The sequence below is a fragment of the Balaenoptera physalus genome, assembly GCF_965194825.1.
Source record: "Balaenoptera physalus genome assembly, chromosome: 2".
NCBI classification, from domain to species: Eukaryota; Metazoa; Chordata; class Mammalia; order Artiodactyla; family Balaenopteridae; genus Balaenoptera; species Balaenoptera physalus.
In genome coordinates this window covers 7582610-7597019 of record NC_138883.1, presented here as the reverse complement: position 1 = coordinate 7597019, position 14410 = coordinate 7582610, and the positions used below count along the sequence as shown (strand labels likewise).

Below are 14410 nucleotides of genomic sequence, written 5' to 3'. Positions count from 1 at the left end.
TTTCTTTGAGATAAATAGTGATTTCATTTACTTTGAATACATACTTAGAAGTGGAATTGCTGGATCATATGGTGGTTCTATTTTTATTTTTTTGAGGAATCTCTATGCTGTTTTTCATAGTGGCTGCACAAATTTACATTCCCAGCAACAGTGCACAAGGGTTCCCTTTTCTCCACATTCTCACCAGCATTTATGTCTTGTCTTTCAATAATAGCCATTCTAGCAGCTGTCAGGTGGTATCTCGTGATTTTGGTTTGCATTCCCTTGATAACTGGTGATGTTGTGCACCTTCTCTCTCTTTTTTTTTTTTTTTTTTTTCATAGAACACAGCATTTATTACACAAGGGGGAGAGTGGTTCACTCGGTCCAGCGGTGGCCGCAGTGTGGGGCCGTGCACACGTAATACAAGCGCATGGCATCCTCGGCCCGGGCACTGTGTGACTGGAAGAACACCGCCTCCTTGTGGCCGCACTTTTGGCAAGGGTGGTCTTCGGTCCGCGGCAACGTGGGGTCCTGGGACACGTCAGCGATGATCTGGGTCAGTTCGTCCACTTCGTGCGTGATTTTGTTGACGTAGATGCAGCTGTTGTCGGCTTCCTGCTGGTAATCACAATTCCGGCACGCGTACAGCAGAATGCGGTTCTCCTTGTCCTCCTTGGGGTAAAGCATGTTGTTACTGTGCGGAGGGGGAGGTCAGAGGTCAGTACTGGGGCCACTACTTGCTCCCCTTCCACAGTGCTGGCCGGGTCTCACCATTCCTGACAGAATCGAATACCCACGAAGCCCGGCTCGTAGGTCCCATCGGGTTCCATGGCGACTCACTGCCCGCCTAGCCTTCAGCGATTGCTCCGCCGCGCGACAGGTAGGTCATTTGTATATCTTCTTTGGAGAAGTGTCTGTTCAAGTCCTCTGCCCATTTTTTTAATCAGATGACGATGGTGATGGTGACGGTGATGATGATGGTGACGATTTCTGCTGTTGAGTTGTATGAGTTCCTTAAATATTTTGGATATTAACCGCTTATCAGACATATGTTTTGTAAATATCTTCTTTCATTTGTAGGTTGCAGCACAATGTTTCGATCTGCAGATGAGAAAGTAAAAGTTCAACCGCACCTGCTTGCTTAATTGTTAATGTCTCTGTGAATTACTGAATCTATCCAAGGCACTGAGCTGCCACTGGTCTATTTCAGAGGCTCCTGAATGCTTACCTGTAGGTCAAAGATAGTTTGTGAGGTCACTTTCACCAGTCTGCAGCAAAATGAGAAAAATAAGAGAGAGATGAAGTATGATTTCATGGTGGGGACTTTCTTTGTTCATCACTGTGCCTTTAAAAATGTCCTTTCTCCTACAAAATGATGCTGTTGATGTTATTATGTTTATTGTTGTTGTTCTAATTTTCTTAATGGATAAAATTCAAAGTTTGAAATACCTAAAAATTGCAAATATATATATGTTCATCTTCAATTTTTTAAGTATTTCGAACTTTGAATTTTATCCATTAAGAAAATTAGAACAATAAACATAACATCAGCAGCATCATTTTGTAGGATAAAGGACATTTTTAAAGGTACAGTGATTAACAAATAACACACTACCATGTGTAAAATAGATAGCTAGTGGGAACATGCTGTATAGCACAGGGAGCTCAGCTAGGTGCTCTGTGATGACCTAGATGGGTGGGATGGGATAGGGAGTGGGAGGGAGGTCCAAGAGGGAGGGGATATATATATATACAGATAGCTGATTCACTTTGTTGTACAACAGAAATGAACACAACATTGTAAAGCAACTCTGCTTCAATAAAAAATAAAAATTGCAAATGGATTATGACTCTCTTGTTCTTCCTGATTCTCCTCAGTACACAGGTCAAAGTCTGTGACATTGGGTGTCTTTTGTGTTATTTGCCATGGCAATTTGTTCCAAGCATTTTTACAAATGTGGCCTTCCTTCAAACGACCTTGAGGCTGATGGCACTACACCCATTTACCAGAAGAGTAAACTGAGTCTCAAAGATTTTGAGGAACTATGGCTGCCTTGGATTCTTCACATTTATCATTTGACTCCATGTTCATGTCACTTTTTCAAGCAAACTTACCCTCTCCTTCCATTCCCCAAGACATATTTGAGTTGGGTTTCTTTATGAATTGATGCTCTCCAAATCTTTGGGTTAGAGGTCTCACAAAGGCACACCTAGTGTAGAAATGGTAACTGACATGATTTATTTCAGGGGAGGGAGTTTCAAGCTCTCTGCATTAAGGTCCTGTCAATATGCCCTCTTAAATTATATGCTTAAGAGAAGAAGCTGCTTTAACAAAAATAGATCCTAAACGACATGTTATTCTTTATAATTGGACCAAAGATCACAAAGATCATACACTTACAAGATAATCTGAAAATGAACGGCCAAATAATATAATAATCACCAAATCCTTATTACTTGAAGCCTATACGTGCCAGGAGGCCCTTTCTCCTTTGATGATCAAGCCTGACCCCTATTAATTTTAATAGGAGTTAAGTAGTCACATCAAGGAAAGTATCAGTGAGTACTCTCTGCAAACCAACCCCGGAGATTAAGACCTCCACTTTCGGCTTTCTGCTGAAAATGTGACACATCGCCTGATGCTTATCTGCTTTTAATTGTGTGTTGTGTGTGTATGTTTTTCTCCCTTCTTTTTGCAGAGGAGGCAATTTGCAACTCGTTGCTATGTGCTTCCCTACAAGGAAGAGATAAATTATGTGAGAGGCTGTGGTGTTTGGCCTGTTTGATATCCTTTGCTGATAAATTGAAGTGTACCTTCATAATTAATACCCAATCTTTTCTGATCGACTCCATTTCACTAAAGCTTGAGGACATCTTACTGTAATGAAAAATGATTGTTGTGCTGCACCCTGCCTTTTCCCCTCTTTTTATCTCTCTTGTCAAAAATATGCACGGAACAAATCTACTGGAGGTTTTGTTGGACAGCGTCAGAAAGATCTCTCGTTTTTATTAAGCAGCGTCTTCAAAGATTCAGCAGAGACAGACTTGCTTCTGTGAGCTTTTTAACATGTAAGTGACATTTCCCTGCGTTTAAATATGGCTTTGTTAGGCTGTGCTTGCAATCAGAATGCAAAAAAAAAAAAAAAAAAAAAAAGCCCCACTGTTAGAACCTGAAACCAAAGAGAAATAGATCCTCCTTTAGTTTCGCTCTTGAAATAGGAAGTCAAGGGAAAGCCAGAATCAGAGAAATCAAATTAGATTTAAAATTCCTGTGAGCTCTCAGAATGCAAGATCAGGATAAACATTTCATCCTGAACAACTAAACCAAACAAAGCAAGATACCATTTAATAAGATTTTGTGATGGATAAGTGAGACTGTGCATTTGTGCCGGAATACATGGTTTAAGAATACCAACTCCCTGCACTTCTCATTTAGAGGGGGCAAGAATAATTCAGGCCATTTTGCAGATGAGGAAATGGACTCCGTAAGTGAGCATGACCTCTCAAGGCAGACCCAGGGTCAAAACAAAGGTCTTTTGACAGCTGTTGCCATTTAATAGCAGACTCCCCAACATTTTATGGTGATTTACAAGACAGGAGGTACCTACGGGGGAAATAGACAAAACAGAGGAGAGATGGAGCCAGCGTCATCCCATTGGTGAGCCATTCCAAGCGTCTTCCATCTTCCTTTTCCAGAAAACCAGCCAGTCCACTGGCTCTTTTTAACTGTATGATTTCATTTATTTTTTTTCATTTAAAATTATTTATTTATTTATTTATTGAACTATAGTTGCTTTACAATATGATATTAGCTTCAGGTATACAGTATAGTGATTCAGTATTTTTACAGATTATACTCCATTAAAAGTTAAGATAATGGCTGCAATTCCTTGTGCTGTATAATACATGCTTGTTGAGTATCCATTTTATACATAGTAGTTTATATCTCCTAGTTCCCTACCCCTATCTTGCCCCTCCCCCCTTCCCTCTCCCCACTGGTAATCACTAGTTTGTTTTCTATACCTGTGACTCTGTTTCTGTTTTGCTATATACATTCATTTGTTTTATTTTTTAGATTCTGCATATAAGTGATATCATACAGTATTTGTCTGACTTATTTCACTAAGCATAATATTCTCTAGGTCCACCCATGTTGCTGCAAATGGCAATATTTCATTCCTTTTTAGAGCTGAGTAATATTCCATTGTATATCTATCTATCTATCTATCTACATATACATCATATCTTCTTTATTCATTTGTCTTTTGATGGACACTTGGGTTGCTTCCATGTCCTGGCTACTGTAAATAGTGCTGCTATGAACATTGGGGTGCATGTATCTTTTTGAATTTTTTTTTTTCCATATGTATATACAGTTTTGCAATTGCTGGATCATATGGTAGTTCTAGTTTCAGTTTTCTGAGAAACCTCCATACTGTTTTCCATAGTGACTGCGTACATTTACATTCCCACCAACAGGGTACAGGGTTCCTTTTTCCATACCCACTCCAACATTTGTTATTTGTAGACTTTTTGATAATAGCCATTCTGACAGGTGTGAGGTGACATCTCATTGTTGGTTTCATTTGTATTTCTCTAATAATTAGCAATATTGAGCATTTTTTCATGTGCCTATTGGCCATCTGTACATCTTCTTTGGAAAAATGTCTATTTGGGTCTTCTGCCCATTTTTTGATTGGGTTAACTCTTTGATATTGAGTTGTATATATTTTGGATATTAACCTCTTATCAGTCATATCATTTGCAAATATTTTCTCTCATTCTGTAGGTTGTCTTCTTTTTGTCCATGGTTCCCTTTTCTTGCATAAGATTTTAGGTTTACTTATATCCCATTTGTTTATTTTTGCTTTTATGTCTTTTGCCTTCAGAGACAGATCCCCAAAAACTTTGCTTTGTTTTATATTAAAGGAAGTTCTGCCTATATTCTCTTCTAGGAGTTTCATGGTTTTAGGTTTTACATTTAGGTCTTTAATCCATTTTGAGTTTATTTTTCCATATGGTGTAAAGAAATGTTCTAATCTTATTCTTTTACATGTAGCTGTTCAGTTTCCCAGCATCACTTGTTGAAGAAACTGTCTTTTCTCCACTGTATACTCTTGCCTCCTTTGTTGAAGATTAATTGACCGTAAGTGGGTGGGTTTATTTCTGGGCCTCTCCATTTTGTTCCATTGGTCTATGTGTCTGTTTTTGTTTTGTTTTGTTTTTCCAGTACCATGCTTTTTTGATTACTGTAAGCTTTGTAGTATAATCTGAAGTCTGGGAGGGTGATGCCTATAGTTCTGTTTTTTGTTGTTGTTGTTGTTTTTTTCCCTCAAGATTACTTCCCACTGGCTTCCTGAGGGCCATCCCTCCACTTGATACTCACCATTTCTGTTCCTATGGCCGCACTGCTAATCTAGTGTCTGGCTCCTTGTCATATTCATCAGCCCTCACTACCGCCAGCAGAGTAATATTCCCCTGCTCTTTAAGAGAGACCAGAGAAAAACCTCAGGGCCTGGGGGGCGGGGGGCGGGGGGCAGGGCAGTCTTTTGGGGGGACCTCGGCATCCCGAGAGCCAAAATTGCTGGTGTCAAGATGTTTTAGCTTTTGCAAGGCATCTGAGCTTCTGGAGGGGGCACAGAGTGACTCTACAAGACATGTGTCTGAAAACGCAAAGCTCTTGTTCCTAGAAGTAGACCATTATTTTTAAGTGCCTGCTGTGCAGGAATTTTGTGGGGAAACCAAACTAAATCAAACTGAGAGTTTACATTTTTAAATGTCTTTCAAATAAGCTTATGCAGTTCTGGCAATCCACAACATGGAACCAACTATTCAACCGCCCACCCATGCAACCTTCGTTGGTCAAATACTAATTAAGTACATACTTTATGTAAAAATCTTGTCTACTGTGGAGTTTAGGTATTGAAAGTTTCTGTAGAGAAATGTAATTCAGAGTAAGGAAAGAGACAGTCAGCAGAGGATCAGTGAAGGTGTCACTGAGGAGGTCACTTCTGAGCAGTGACCTGATCAGAAAGAGTGAACTATGTAAAGGATGGAGGAAGGAACATTCTAGGAGCAGAAGATGACAAGGTAAGAGGATTTTAAGGGTACGTGACTGTGAAACATAGCAAGACGACCAACGAGACAGCCCTCTAAGACCCCTGAGCCTGACAACATGCATCCATGAATGGACATCCCCAATTGCCACTGACCAGCCTCATGCTTTTGGGAAAATTATTTCTTCTTGAAATTGTTTCCCAACAATTGGAACAGTTGGAAATAAGGGGATGGACTGAAAAAAAATATTCTGGGTCACTTTGACTAAAAATCCTGATTCCATGTGAGGTTGACCCCAATGAATGGATAATCCATTTTTTTCATTTCCCCTAAACCTATTTTCCATTCATATTAGAAAACTATGGTGAGTCCCCTTGGGATTCCAATCATGGGCTCCAGTGGTGGTTTCAGAGATTCCAAATGTAAGGAATGATGAGACACATCGTGTATTCTTGACGAAGTATCCTTAGCACAGATAGAAAATCATGCTTCAGAATGAAAGTCAGAATGGGGTGCAAAAATGGGGAAAAATCATAAACAGTAGTAAATGGATGGTGATTATTCTGAAGAAGACAGTTCATGTGGTGAGAAAGCTCTGCTGCCAACCTCATGTCTATATTCAGTTGAGAGAGTGCCAAATCCTAACCGTTAGACCACTAGGGACATATTCAGTTAAGATATCATCTTGGAAAAAAAGATTGATATTAACCCTTCAAGCCAGAATGTTTAGGAGAGACTACCCATGTTCCTGCCGTATAAATATATAGAAGCCATGGGTATGAAAGATCAGAAATTCAAGAACTGTTCCACAAAAAAAAGCTTTTACCTCTTCCTTTGCAAAGAAAAACAAAATGAATTCCTGAGTTATTCAGTGATATATTATTGTATCTATTAAGTCTATTAAAATATATATTGCTTTTAAAAAATTGAAGTATAGTTGATTTACAATGTTGTATTAGATTCAGGTGTGCAAAATAGTGATTCAGATATATATTATATGTATATTTTTTATATTTTCTTTTTTCAGATTCTTTGCTATTATAGGTTATTACAAGACATTGAATACGGTTCCCAGTGCTATACAGTAGATCCTGTTTTTTATTTTATATACAGTAGTGTGTATCTGTTAATCTCCAATTCCTAATTTATCCCTCCCTCCCCCCTTTCTGCTTTGGTAGCCTTAAGTTTGTATTCTATGTCTGTGAGTCTATTTATGTTTTGTAAATAAGTTCATTTGTGTTATGTTTTTTTAGATTCCACAGATAAGTAATATCATATGATATTTGTCTTTCTCTCTCTGACTTAGTATGATAATCCCTAGGTCTATCCATGTTGCTGCAAATGGCATTATTTCATTCTTCTTTATGGCTGAGTAGTATTCCATTGTATATATATGCCACATCTTCTTTATCCATTCAACTGTTGATAGACATTTAGGTTGCTTCCATGTCTTAGCTACTGTAAACAGTACTGCTGTGAACATAGGGGTGCATGTATCTTTTCAAATTAGAGTTTTCATCTTTTCCATATATATGCCCAGAAGTGTGATTAGTGGATCATATGGTATCTCTATTTTTAGTTTTTTAAGGAACCTCCATACTATTCTCCATAGTGGATGTGCCAATTTACATTCCCACCAACAATGTAGGAGTGTTTCCTTTTCTCCACACCGTCTCCAGCATTTATTATTTGTAGAGTTTTTGATGATGGCCACTCTGACTAATGTGAGGTGATACCTCATTGTAGTTTTAATTTGCATTTCTCTAATTATTAGTGATGTTGAGCACTTCTCCAAAGAACCCATACAGATGGCCAACAGGCACATGAAAATATATTCCTTTTTAAAAAATGTTTTGGAGATTTGTCCTAAAACTGTCAGTTGCAAGAATGCTTACAATTTGGAACATTTGTTGGTAACTGAGTGCATGGTAATAACAGGGCTTCTGTTGAAAGACCATGGATCTTAGGGTTAGAAGATAAAATTCAGGCCACAGCTCTTCATTTACTAGCTGTGTGACCTTAGTCAAGTTACTAGACTAGTCTAAACTTTGACTTAACAGTCTATAAATTAGGGGCATTACACCTGTCTAATTTACTTCATAGAGTGAGAAGCAAATAAAAACATGAAAATAAAATTCCTCCATTAGCAGCAAAACACTGGCAGATATGAAGAAGAAATATAAAGGAAGGAAAAATAGAGAAAAAAATTAGAAGAGGAGGAAGAGGGGGTTGTTGACGGAAAGAACTAAACTCTTACACATTTTCATCCCATTTAAAGTAGGCGTCAGACTTAGAGGATCTGAGCAGGAGTGGGTTGGACTCTGGACCCACATTCTTTCTCCAGCATGTTCAATACAATGCACAACATTGTAAATCAACTATACTTCAATAAAACTAGTAAAAAAGAGATGTCGAGAAAAACTGGTGATGGAGCTGGACTGTGAAATGTCCTTAGAGTCAGGGAGAAAGGGGATTGACCCCAGTCTGCCTTAGAAATGGGGTACAGGCTGGAAAGTGAACACTGGAGGACAGGATAAAGGCATTCAGTAGTGCAGCTGCGAACCACATTCTTGGGATCCTCTCAAACATCATAGGAGATAGGCTTTGTTTTTTCTAGCTTACACTTAAAAACTGATGTATATGTATAACTGAATCACTTTGCTGTACACCTGAAACTCACACAACATTGTAAGTCAAATATACTCCAATATAAATAAAAATTAAATTAAAAAAAACAAACCCTGATGTTCAGAGTGTTGAAATGGCTTTCTTCAGCTCTTAACCTATTTTTAAAGTGGACCTAGAATCCAGATCTGCAGACTCTGAAAGACATTCTTTGTTGACCACATGTAGCTAGTTGCGCAAACTTGAAACTCAGGCTGAGGAGGTTGGAATCTCTGCTGCAGGGTATGGAGTATGATGAAGAGTTTTGTGCTGGGAAGTGATTTGATGAACGTGGAGGCTTGATTCAGCGTCAATAAAATGTTTATGGAAGATCAGTCCGGAAGTAGCCAGGAACTGATTCACAATGACAGCAGTGGGAAAGATCAAGAAGAGGCAGATGCAATAAATATTTGGAGGAAGGAACGTGTGATGAAATTGTCAAAGTCAAAAGAGGGGCTGGGGAGACATGAATGACCTGGAAATTCCATGTGCAGGACCGAGGATGAAGAACCAGATGCAATGGGACATAATGAAGAAAATTACAGCTACGAGGGTATGTGCTTGTGGGTTGAGGTTTGGGTTGCACAGAAATTTGATTCCTCTTGGAGATCACAAGTGCTCCCAAACCCTAGAATCAGCATTTGCCTTTGAGAATTAAAATCATCCCATCCACACACTATAGGTGGGTTAGCCATCTTTGGGCACGAACTTAGCAAACCATAAATGTGCACTGAAGCTTGGGTACAGCTCAAACCCAAATCAAGGAATCAGCAATAGTATCTAAGAGTCAGGGCTGGAATGAGCTTATCCTTTAGGACGTGGGTGCCTGGTGGTTTTTATTATGCTTATCAGGAGAAGAACCTTTGTGATTAGCTGGAGGGTGGGCAGCCTGAGAAAAAGAACTGGGAAGTCCAGCTGGCTAGACCTGGTAGGGCCCATAAGAACTGTCCCAGCAAAAGCAGTCCTTGGTTCAGAATTTTTCCTGGTGGTGATTCAGGTATGAGGCTGTCGTAGCCAGATGTCAGAGTCACCCACTCACTGTCTGGGTCCCAGTGGCCATTCTCCTTAAGAAACCTTTGCGCTTCAGTAACTTTCTTGGTATGGCTGCATATGGAGAGTGAATATTTTGGTCAGCTTGGGCATTTTGTCACTGGCAGGTCAATTTCTTATCTGAACCGAGTCAATGAACATTTTGGTAGCTCTACATCTGACTTTTTGTGCTTGGTTAGCATGAGTCCAGGCATGAGGGATGGGTCATCTCTTCCAACCTGATTGAGTTCCTGAATGTGCCAAGGTGAATAGCAATGCCTGGTCCTGTACCATAATGTAGTCATGATTAGCAGCTTTTAGAAACATTCTTCTGTAACCACATGCTTTTCTCTCAAATGACAACACTCCATAATCTCTTGATGGCTAGGGCTGGTTCACCTCTGCATGAGCTCTTTATGTCCAGGGCAAAGTCATGTACGTTTAAGCTATGCCTTTCTCAGAGGAAACACTCAGCAAAGTAGAGAATGAATGAATGAATGAATGAATGAAAGGAAGTTTGCTCACTTCAGTCTATCAAGGTTCTAATTCTGATGTTCTATTTTTTTATGTGTGAAATATTGTCTCTAATGCTTCGCTCCCACCAAAATAAGCATTGGTACAAGCAGGAGTTTTTACAAACATTTCACTGTGCTCAAGCCACACGGCCGTTTATTAATGACACTTCCAAGCTCTGTTACTGTGCTCAAATTGGCAAAGGGGAGTTCTGTGCTCGCAGAATGTAATTCAAGAACCAATAAAAGTTGATTACATACATATGAAACGTATGGACTGGGGGTCGGAGTCTTGGATGGATTACAAAGCGGGTGTCATGTTTCATCTTCTGCATGGGGTTTTATGGGAGGCCCGCATGAAGCCACAGACTTCTACATCGTCCCTTTCACTAAACATCATGTAAACAGAATCATGTTCTCATTCAAAAATATGTCTGCAAGATCACAGTTCAGAAAGAGGTCTAGGTTTTCTATCAACTTTAGCTCTAACTGGAGAATCTTACAAGAAACTCAGTAATTAATTAGGAGGTACAGGAGGTCATCTTTAACTATGAACAATTAAGATAAAACAGACTATTAGTTCCCTGATTGGAGGGTGGCAGCTGGAGGTACACGATCTTATACAACGATGAGCTTTTTCTACTTCAAAATAGAGGCAGAAATATAAAGCCATATTTCTCACTCCCCCATCCTCGAATTGTAGCATCTACTGATAAGTATAATTGAGAAGGCTTTTTTTTTTCACTAGCAAAAGAAAATGCCTGGGTACTCTGCTGGTTCTCTCTGGAGCCTTGGCCACAGAAATACCCAAACCTTGTTCTGGTCCGTGTTGAAACACGGCCACCTCTGGGTAGCCACATGGCAGCTGTTTGCCAGCCCCATAGCACAGCTGGTTTTGAGCAGGAAATGAGGGAACCCTTCTCGGGGGAAAACTACAGGGAGTTTTTGGTGAGCAGAATGCAATTACCCTGGCTGGAAGTGTGCCAGGCTGGGATGGTACATGCCTGACGGTTGCAAAGGCATCACAGGACCCTCTCCCACGTAGGCTGTGTTTTAAACAGAGGACAGAATGAGAATATAATTATGAGCGTCTTAATGACTATAAGATTATTACAATGATGTTAATAACTCTAATATTTTTCAATAAATATTCTTTAACTTTTCAAGGTTGAGCGTGAAAACCGATGGACTCCACGATTGAAAACAATAGATTCATAACAAATGATCTACCAGTGGTAATAATCATCTTGATCAACACCTTCAAAATTACTGACAGGTATGCATCAATTCTTTAGTAAGTTCTGGTGACTGTTCTACTGGTCAAAATAGCAACATGAATTCTTTCCAGAGCTTACATTTACTTTAGCGTTTCACAAATCATTTTCACAGCCATTTCCTCTGTGCCCTCATGCCAATTTAAAAGCCTTTTGAAAAGATGTATGCTTTTATTTTCTCCAATTTACAGATGAGAAAACCAAGGCTTAAAGAGAAGAACCGACTCGTTTACAATCATACATTGGTAAGTGCTAGAGCGATTACACTACATTAGTCCCTACACTTCACCACTCTTCCAGAGAAAACTTGAATAATACACATCATTCTTCCCCCAGAAATGCTAATTTATGTTTCTCAACATATTTTTAGTGCCAGATTTTAAAATTATGTAAGATGTAGCTTTGAAGTTGGAGCCATCAAAAAGTTCAATCATGACTAGTTGACTAGAAAATATATCTGATAATAAAAATTCAGTTCAAAAAATGGATTACATAATCCATTTTGCTAAACATAGCCTGCAAGAATCTAATGAGAGTCAACTCTGAAATCAATCACTCAAGAAGCTAAATTGTTAAAGTTCTTGTGAAGTAGTTTCCTGATAAATGGCATTCTTTGATGGAGCATCTGGGTAAATACGGTGCACTCATGATTGATCCTCCAGAATCTTGAGTTATTTTAAAAAGAATACTTCATTTTTTATGCTGATATGCGGTTGCAAAGAATGACACACATGGATTCAAATTCCAGTTCCACCATTCTCTGAATGACCTTGGAAATGGTCCTTCATTCTGGAGTAAGATGTCAGGAGGTAGAATAGAGTTGACATTATATGCAGAGCTATGAGTGATTAAATAATATATATGAAAATGTCTACGATGACGTCTCCACACAGATGTAAGCCCCAGAGCTTATCAAAATGATTTCTAAGAGTTAAAATAATTGTCTACCTTCAATCAAAGTAAAATATGAAAAGAATTTACAGGACATACTTCTCAATGCATATATTAATTTTCATGACATTCTCTTGAGATTTAATTTGGATTTTATATTGAAGACAGAGTGAACTAAACCATATTTGGGAGTTGCAGATAGAAAATTCGTTAACAAATAAAATAGAAACAGAGCAGAGAACTGTTTCAAATGACCAGAGGTGCAAAGCACTTGAGTTCTAGAAAAACTAGGCTCTTTCTAATTGAGTGATTTTTTTTGTTTCATCCATTTATTTACCTAATATTTGTTAAATGCCTACTAAATGATAGGTAATGTGCTAGGTGATGAGAATATAAAAATTTTAAAGCAGGGATAAAGATAAAAAGTATACTCTTTGGTCTCAAGAAACTCACAGAATAACTGCTAAACAGATGTGGAGACAAAGTATTTTCATATAATAATTATATTTATGTGTAAGCGATGGTAGCTTAAGATCAAATCCTCTTGGAGACTCTAGATAATTTCCAGTGCCTTGAAGCATCACTAATCCTTGGTTACAAACAGCTGGATGGGATAGACAAGAATAGTACTGAATGGTAGACCTTGATTCTCAGATGTCCAAGATCTTCTTTATGGGCTTCCTTATGGGCTGATCTCTAGCTCAGCTTGTAGAATTCCTGCACAAACCCAGGAGTCTTACGTGTAAACAGGGCGATACTATTTTCTGACATAATCGTTGGGATACCAGGGCTTTTTTGACATCTGTGAGAAATTAATGGAACATTCAGATCCAAATCTCCAATCCCATGCAAGGTCCGAGGTAACAGATGCAAACATGCAAACATGCTTGTCCCTCTTCTTTGTAGGGTCCCACTATTTTGTGACTTTAACCAGAAGTGTGGGTTAATTTCATGAATCCATCATTAAACTTTGTAATATAGTCAGTGTTCCATATTAAGACTAGAAGGGGAAAAAAATCTTCAGGGCACTGCCAATTCTGAGCTGTCAGCTCCAGCATCTTGTCTCTTTCTCATGATGGCAGATAAAAGGAAATGAGAGGGAACAATAGAACAGGAAGGGAGGGAGGGACAAGAGACTGAAAATCGCAAATCTGGAAGCTTCCTTACCACCGCTGAAATCTTTGTCCACAATTAGACATCACTATTTTCAGCATTCCTATCCCAGACCTCCTTCCCAATTAAATTGGCTGCATGTGTCAACGAGTTTCTATAGAAACATGTTTCCGCCTCTTGACAAAGCTGTAAGGACCTACCTATAAATGTAGTATCTAAATCTCTTCCTTTTCATTGTGCAACTTATGACCTTTAGGAAAATTTGCAACATTCATTATCCATTTCATTGAAAACAGAAGTCATATCTAATTCTTGAAGCATTTTTGGAAGCTAAAGAAATACAGTCTGGCTTAATTTGCAAAATAATTGTGTTGACTCTCCAAGTAATAACGTACCATGGAGAACAGGAGACAAGGGGTTAGTAGGAGTTTAGGGTATATTCTATCAGAGTCCATGTATGATCTTGGGAAGTCGCTGGTGTTTTTAGCTTTCCAAGGACAGATTGGACTCTTGGTATCTTTTAGCAATATGACTCATTAGCCACAGGTAACATTTGGCCCTGATGACTCACAGCGTTATTATTGACCCAACACAATTTTCACAACATTTCTTCATTTCATGAGAGAGTCTTAGGCTGCAGAAATGCTGGGCATTCGCTCTTCCTTCTCAACCTATGACATGTTGGAGCGTGTGAGTGTTTCCTTTCATTTCCTTGAAGAAAGGGGCTATTGTATGGTTTCATGGCATTTCCATAGATGGGATTAGTCTCCTCATCACAATAAACTCAGACAACATTAAAATGAGTAACCAGAACACACACACACACACACACACACACACCACTGCAGTTAATGAATTGGTGGGGGCGTTTCCCTATCTTTTTAATTC

The 14410-nt window shown here is 38.9% G+C and overlaps 1 protein-coding gene across 1 annotated transcript; it reads right to left on the bottom strand.

Moving 5' to 3' along the window:
- Positions 1 to 296: 296 nt before the first annotated feature.
- On the bottom strand, positions 297 to 883 carry LOC309655544 (DNA-directed RNA polymerase II subunit RPB9). Its single transcript, XM_082450857.1, has 2 exons — positions 754 to 883; positions 297 to 676 (listed from the first exon to the last, which is right to left on the bottom strand). Exons 1-2 carry the CDS (start codon positions 810 to 812, stop codon positions 358 to 360), a joined length of 378 nt encoding a protein of 125 aa, XP_082306983.1. The 5' UTR covers positions 813 to 883; the 3' UTR covers positions 297 to 357.
- Between the last annotated feature and the right edge of the window lie 13527 nt (positions 884 to 14410).